This window comes from Oncorhynchus gorbuscha, linkage group LG11, assembly GCF_021184085.1.
Source record: "Oncorhynchus gorbuscha isolate QuinsamMale2020 ecotype Even-year linkage group LG11, OgorEven_v1.0, whole genome shotgun sequence".
NCBI classification, from domain to species: Eukaryota; Metazoa; Chordata; class Actinopteri; order Salmoniformes; family Salmonidae; genus Oncorhynchus; species Oncorhynchus gorbuscha.
The window spans coordinates 34,831,555-34,839,437 of NC_060183.1; the positions used below are offsets into that span (position 1 = coordinate 34,831,555).

General features: G+C 43.3%; 1 protein-coding gene across 1 annotated transcript in view; it reads right to left on the bottom strand.

The window, feature by feature from the left end:
- LOC124048543 (actin-binding LIM protein 1-like) overlaps positions 1-7,059 on the bottom strand; it is a 155,707-nt gene extending 148,648 nt beyond the window's left edge. Inside the window, exon 1 of the mRNA XM_046369430.1 lies at positions 6,926-7,059. Within this exon, the coding sequence (XP_046225386.1) occupies positions 6,926-6,938 (13 nt within the window). The 5' untranslated portion in view covers positions 6,939-7,059. The remainder of the gene's footprint in view (positions 1-6,925) is intronic.
- Positions 7,060-7,883: the final 824 nt, after the last annotated feature.

The following is a 7,883-nucleotide window of genomic DNA, read 5'->3' on the forward strand; positions in this document are numbered from 1 at the left end:
GAGAGCTGGCCAAGGACGGCACGTTCAAGAGTTTTGGAGAGAAAAGAAAGAAGGGATACTGGTCTGTAATTGTTGACATCGGAGGGATCGAGTGTAGGTTTTTTCAGAAGGGGTGCAACTCTCGCTCTCTTGAAGACGGAAGGGACGTAGCCAGCGGTCAGGGATGAGTTGATGAGCGAGGTGAGGTAAGGGAGAAGGTCTCCGAAAATGGTCTGGAGAAGAGAGGAGGGGATAGGGTCAAGCGGGCAGGTTGTTGGGCGGCCGGCCGTCACAAGACGCGAGATTTCATCTGGAGAGAGAGGGGAGAAAGAGGTCAGAGCACAGGGTAGGGCAGTGTGAGCAGAACCAGCGGTGTCGTTTGACTTAGCAAACGAGGATCGGATGTCGTCGACCTTCTTTTCAAAATGGTTGACGAAGTCATCTGCAGAGAGGGAGGGGGGGGGGGGGGGATTCAGGAGGGAGGAGAAGGTGGCAAAGAGCTTCCTAGGGTTAGAGGCAGATGCTTGGAATTTAGCGTGGTAGAAAGTGGCTTTAGCAGTAGAGACAGAGGAGGAAAATGTAGAGAGGAGGGAGTGAAAGGATGCCAGGTCCGCAGGGAGGCGAGTTTTCCTCCATTTCCGCTCGGCTGCCCGGAGCCCTGTTCTGTGAGCTCGCAATGAGTCATCGAGCCACGGAGCGGGAGGGGAGGACCGAGCCGGCCTGGAGGATAGGGGACATAGAGAGTCAAGGGATGCAGAGAGGGAGGAGAGGAGGGTTGAGGAGGCAGAATCAGGAGATAGGTGGGAGAAGGTTTGAGCGGAGGGAAGAGATGATAGGATGGAAGAGGAGAGAGTAGCGGGGGAGAGAGAGCGAAGGTTGGGACGGCGCGATACCATCCGAGTAGGGGCAGTGTGGGAGGTGTTGGATGAGAGCGAGAGTGAAAAGGATACAAGGCAGTGGTCGGAGACTTGGAGGGGAGTTGCAATGAGGTTAGTGGAAGAACAGCATCTAGTAAAGATGAGGTCGAGCGTATTGCCTGCCTTGTGAGTAGGGGGGAAGGTGAGAGGGTGAGGTCAAAAGAGGAGAGGAGTGGAAAGAAGGAGGCAGAGAGGAAAGAGTCAAAGGTAGACGTGGGGAGGTTAAAGTCGCCCAGAACTGTGAGAGGTGAGCCGTCCTCAGGAAAGGAGCTTATCAAGGCATCAAGCTCATTGATGAACTCTCAGAGGGAACCTGGAGGGCGATAAATGATAAGGATGTTAAGCTTGAAAGGGCTAGTAACTGTGACAGCATGGAATTCAAAGGAGGCGATAGACAGATGGGTAAGGGGAGAAAGAGAGAATGACCACTTGGGAGAGATGAGGATCCCGGTGCCACCACCCCGCTGACCAGACGCTCTCGGGGTGTGCGAGAACACATGGGCGGACGAAGAGAGAGCAGTAGGAGTAGCAGTGTTGTCTGTGGTGATCCATGTTTCTGTCAGTGCCAAGAAGTCGAGGGACTGGAGGGAGGCATAGGCTGAGATGAACTCTGCCTTGTTGACCGCAGATTGGCAGTTCCAGAGGCTACCGGAGACCTGGAACTCCACGTGGGTCGTGCGCGCTGGGACCACCAGAGTAGGGTGGCCGCGGCCACGCGGTGTGGAGCGTTTGTATGGTCTGTGCAGAGAGGAGAGAACAGGGATAAACAGACACATAGTTGACAGGCTACAGAAGAGGCTACGCTAATGCAAAGGAGATTGGAATGACAAGTGGACTACACGTCTCGAATGTTCAGAAAGTTAAGCTACGTAGCAAGAATCTTATTGACTAAAATGATTAAAATGATACAGTACTGCTGAAGTAGGCCAGCTGGCAGTGGGTGCGTTGTTGACACTACACTAATCAAGTCGTTCCGTTGAGTGTAATAGTTTCTGCAGTGTTGCTATTCGGGGGCTAGCTGGCTAGCTAGCAGTGTTGTTTACGTTACGTTGCGTTAAAAGAACGACAATAGCTGGCTAGCGAACCTAGAAAATCGCTCTAGACTACACAATTATCTTTGATACAAAGACGGCTATGTAGCTAGCTATGTAGCTAGCTACGATCAAACAAATCAAACCGTTGTACTGTAATGAAATGAAGTGAAAAATGTGATACTACCTGTGAATGCGACCGGGATGTTGAGTCCTATACAGAAGACGTTGGCTAGCGTTGGCTAGCTAGCAGAGTCACCTACGTTAAGGATGACAAATAGCTGGCTAGCTAACCTCGGTAAATTAAGATAATCACTCTAAGACTACACACTCTAAACCTAAACAACACAATTATCTTGGATACGATGATACGAAGACAGCAAGAAATCATGTCCCATCAATTGAATTGACCACAGTTGGACTCCAATCAAGTTGTAGAAACATCAAGGACGATCAATGGAAACAGGTTGCACCTGAGCTCAATTGAGTCTCATAGCAGGTAAAATGGGGATCCTAATAAAATACAAAAAAATAGCAAAGGGTCTGAATCATTATGTAAAAATGTCTAAAAACTTGTTTTCACTGAATCATAAAGAGGTATTGTGTGTAGATCGATAAGGAAATTGTTTATTTAATCCATTTCAGAATAAGGCTGTAACATAACAAAATGTGGAAAAAAGTTAAAAGGACTGAATATTTTCCAAATGCACTGTATGTGAGGAAAATACTCTACAACGTACAGAGGAATTGACAAATGAAGATGTGTGCCATTTGTCATTGTCCCCCAGCAAAGATAACCCCTCATGAGAACAACAGTTTTTGTTCAGCCCAGGATGGTTCCCCATCAGTTGTCCTGTTTCCTAGCTGATTCTTTTACTAAGCAATAGGAAGTAAAACGCTGAATTACATGAGTTTGTTAAAGGGACAATCTGGGATTTGATTTTTTGGGTGGGAAAAAGTGGATGTGCCAGTCCTGGATTCCATTGACCAAATGGAAGAAAAAATGGTTTGGAGTGGAAATTATATTACATTGAAATGAAGTTACTGCACGCAGCTCCCTCAGGACTGCTGCACAGAAGAAATATTTGCCAGGGCAGAGAAACACGAGACTGAACTTCACTCAACTTTCTAGTTTCCCCCTTTAGTTAACACTATCAATGTTTCCCTCTACTGTGGGAATTGCCAATATTACCCACTTTTAATACAACACACCAAAAGAAATCAAACTATGCAAGAGATTTTCTTGTAGGCAGAATGCACCAGAGTAGGATGCTATCGCATTGACATGCAGGACTCAGCCATACTCTACAGACCAGTGCGGCATAACCAATCAGATCTGCAGTATCCCTCTATGCAAATAGATCATTGTCATATATTGATCTGTGCCATTCACTTTGAACTGGACTGTGTTTACAGCATGACTAATTGGGAGTAGATAAGCGTGTTTTGAGATCAAAGCAAGAGCTGCAGGTAGCCACGTGTGCACATTTGTTAATATTCTTTGCTAGTAAGTGAGTTATTATCCCAGTTATAGCTAAAACAAATTATAGTCAGCAATGGGGAAGTAGTTGCTTCCTACAAGAGCACAACAGTTCTGAATTTCTAGCCATCTTTGAAAAGCAAGTCAGGTAAAGAGCATTTTTTCTGACTTAAAGGGGCAGTGTTGTATTTTGAGACAGGCTTGAATAAGCTAAGTAGCCAATAGGCAGAGGGTAGCATAATTTGTCTGATTGTAATTATAGTATGGGAATAATAATGAACTTTGTGGTTTCTTGTATCAAACCAAACATTCAGTCACCTCCTTGACTGAATGACAAGTGGATAAACAGGTTAATGTCAAGCCTTGCATATTTTTCTCCAAAGGTCTCACGGAATGTAGGCCTACATTGAACACCAGACATTGGCTGCTATTGTAGGCTGAATGATAGAACAGCTATTTCCATGTTACTTTTGGATGCATTTTTGTCCATTGTTTTTTATGGTAAACTAAAATGTAAATGGTAGGCCACACTGATAGGCCTACATTATGATCAAATAGCCACAGTAGCCTACTTGGCCACTGTTATAACTATAAAAGTGGGTACAGCCTCGGTGTTCACAGTAAATGCGCTCCAGAAGTTGCACAGAATTTTCACAACGTTCAAGTTTGCGCTCAGCAGACCTGACATTTGCTCAGTCCCGAAACAATTGAGGGAACATTGGTTACTGTGCCATCAATTTACATTAAGAAATGCAATAACTAGTTTATTGAGTAAAATAATGAACATGGCTATTCAAATAATAGTTTTATTGCACATTCATTGATCAATTTCTGCTGAAGATGTTTGCAAGAGAGTTTAGTCTACGTTTGACAAACCTCCTTGGACGGGCACACAGGGCTCAGGACTTTTCTGGAAAGAAATGTTGTCTACCTCCATAGTACAGGTGTTTCATCCCCGAAATATAATCACTACGTGTTTATACCATATGAAGACATGAATGTATTCAATATAATGGCAGGGTTTCATCCAGTAGGCTATGCACCTATGAATGTCTAAAAAGTCACACATACAGACAGAAGAAAAAAAACACTCCAGGCACCGCCACATATTCAACATGGTGAATTGAGGTTGTGCAAATTACAGAGCAGTATGAGCCTTTTTTATTCACAATTTTTTGATTGACTATAATAAACAGTTTATTATAGTCAAACAGCCTTAGCGTAACTGTTTTCTTTACATCTGTAAGATTATGCATGAAATGATTTGCCCTGGCTGTCTGTAAAAGTGTATGTTTACTGATTAGGCTACTATGGTATGGTATAGGCAACTGTAGAAATGAATGAACATGCACCTCTGGAATTGTCGTTAACAGCTTACAGACGGTAGGCAATTAAGGTCAAAGTTATGGAGTTTCAGGACACTAAATAGGCCTTTCTACTGACTCTGAAAAACACCAAAAGAAAGATGCCCAGGGTACCTGCTCATCTGCGAGAATGTGCCTTAGGCATGCTGCAAGGAGGCATGAGGACTGCAGATGTGACCAGGGCAATAAATTGCAAATGTCTGTACTGTGAGATGCCTAAGACAGCACAACAGAGAGACAGGACGGGTAGCTGATCATCCTCGCAGTGGCAGACCACGTGTAAAAACACCTGCACAGGATGGGTACATCCGAACAACACCCCTGCGGGACAGGTACAGGATGGCAACAACAACAACAGCCCGAGTTACACCAGGAATGCCCAATCACTCCATCAGTGCTCAGACTGTCCGCAATAGGCTGAGAGAGGCTGGACTAAGGGCTTGTAAGGCCTGTTGTAAGGCAGGTCCTCACCAGACATCACCGGCAACAACATCGCCTATGGGCACAAACCCACTGTCGCTGGACCAGACAGGACTGGCAAAAAGTGCTCTTCAGTGACGAGTCACGGTTTTGTCTCACCAGGGGTGATGGTCGGATTTGCGTTTATTGTCGAAGGGATGAGCGTTACACCGAGGCCTGTACTCTGGAGCGGAATCGATTTGGAGATGGAGGGTCCGTCATAATCTGGGGCGGTGTGTCACAGCAGCCCGTGGCTCTCTGCCAGACACCTGACTCATTCCCCTCTCATTCAGCCCCCCTTCACAGTAGAAGCCTGAAACAATGTTCTAAAGACTGTTGACATCTAGTGGAAGCCTTAGGAAGTGCAACATGACCAATATCCCACTATCTTCAATAGGGGCTGAGTTGAAAAACTACAAACCTCAGATTTCCCACTTCCTGGTTGGATTTTTTCTCATGTTTTGGCCTGCTATATGAGTTCTGTTATACTCACAGACATCATTCAAACAAGTTTTAGAAACTTCAGCTTGTTTTCTATCCAATACTACTAATAATATGCATATCTTAGCTTCTGGGCCTGAGTAGCAGGCAGTTTACTCTGGGCATGCTTTTCATCCAAAAGTGAAAAGGCTGCCCCCTATCCCAATGAAGTTAATGCAGCTGGTGGCCACACCAGATACTGACTGTTACTGTTACTTTTGATTTTGATCCCCCCCTTTGTTCAGGGATACATTATTCAATTTATGTTAGTCACATGTCTGTGGAACTTGTTGAGTTTATGTCTCAGTTGTTGAATCTTGTTATGTTCATACAAATATTTACACATGTTAATTTTGCTGAAAATAAACACAGTTGACAGTGAGAGGATGTTTCTTTTTATGCTGAGTTCATTTTGAACTGTAATAAATGCTGCACTTAGTAGCCCTTTCCTGCAGTCAGATGACCTCGTGGCCTCATGGGGGTGCAATGTTATTCATATTTTTCATAGGAACATCATGTTTATTATGAAATTATGTTAAACGGTTTCAATGTATTTCAGTCTTTTATGAAATAAAGTGTAATATGGGGATGCAAAATCTAAATGTCATACTTTTCAACTCTATATCTGATATGGTACCGGTGTCTTATTTTTTAAGTCCATAACCAATGTGTGTGAGGTGTTTTATTTTATTTCAAAGTAGATTTGTTTAGCACTACCAAGAAACACTCATTACAGCGATAAACTGAATTATTTAAAATACAAAATAAAACAGCCTTTTACACTTGGATTTGGAGCTGAAAGTAATTCATGTTAGCAGTCAATATCAACAAGGGATATATCATATCACTATGCATAGCTGTGGGAAGTAAGGTTGATGAGAGTGCTGCAGCACCCCCTGAAAAATAAAAAATACAAATTTAACAATTTAAAAAATGCCACAAACATTTTTTTCACAAAAGTAGTGCACTGGGCCTTTACTAGTCCCGTATAAGTGGAACGATTTAGCCATATGTAGCCCCCCCCCAGTTGTGCATGTGCTGCATATGGCTACTGGTATCCTATCATGAAGTGTATTTCAATCACGTAGCCTACTCCCGCAGGATGACAGTACCTCTCTCGAATTCATCCGCGATAACAAAATCTGACATATGTTTTTCCTGTCCAAATGAGATGACGGCTTTAGCAGTGAGTGCGGTATTGGATAGGCTACTCACCTCTTGCAGACATGTCCGGTAGCCACCTTGTCGAGGGAACAGTTCTAGTGGATCCTAAAGTGCTGCTTTGGAGAGGCCATTAGAATACACTATTTTCCCTGTGTAGGCTAGGCTACACTAGACCGTATATAGGCTTGTGGGCATGGCGCAAGAAACAGTCCTGCGCGATGGAGAACATGGTAGCGGGCAGCAGGGCGTGTCCTATTAATAAACACAGTACCTCTCTATTTTTAAGTTAAAAACACAAATGTGAAATAGGTCTTGGCTTTTGGGTGAATTGTGGTCTTAAACTCTGGGACGGGTATAGATTGTATTTGTGTTACAGTGACAGCCCCCACTCGGGCACCTTTCTCAATCTCATCCAGTAGTCCCTCGTCCCGTTATTTATTTTAATTCACATTCATATGTATGGTCAGGAAAAATCCTGGCCCTTATGAAGTGCTATAATAATATAATAATATAATAATATAATAGAGATGCACAACTGCACAAAACTACTTGCAGATATCACTTTTTATTGATTGCACCTTTTACAAGATGTTGAATAGGCATATACCAGTTGTGTTCTTGCTACCTGCTCTAACGGAAATAGGCAGGCTACTTCTATTGGAATTTCATTTTCGTATGTTAATGCTTCATTTAGGCCTACCTGAAAATGCTATAGAAGAAACCTTTTATTTACTTCAGACTATTATATTGCACATACTAGGCCCATACTAGCCTACTTTTTCTGATCCTTTTTCATACAGAAGTGATTTTTTTTGTGGATATAAATATGTATATTCTGTAGCCTATGCCCTATGTACTCAGTCCGTTATCTAAAGTTTCAAGCTGTTTTAGAGGGGTCTGTACGTGACCTACTGTGTGTGCTCACTTTTCCACTTATTTTTATGGTTAGGCAATTTCAAAAACTAAAAAAGACACTGGAGTGTTTTGTTGAATGTTGAGAAAGTTGGGT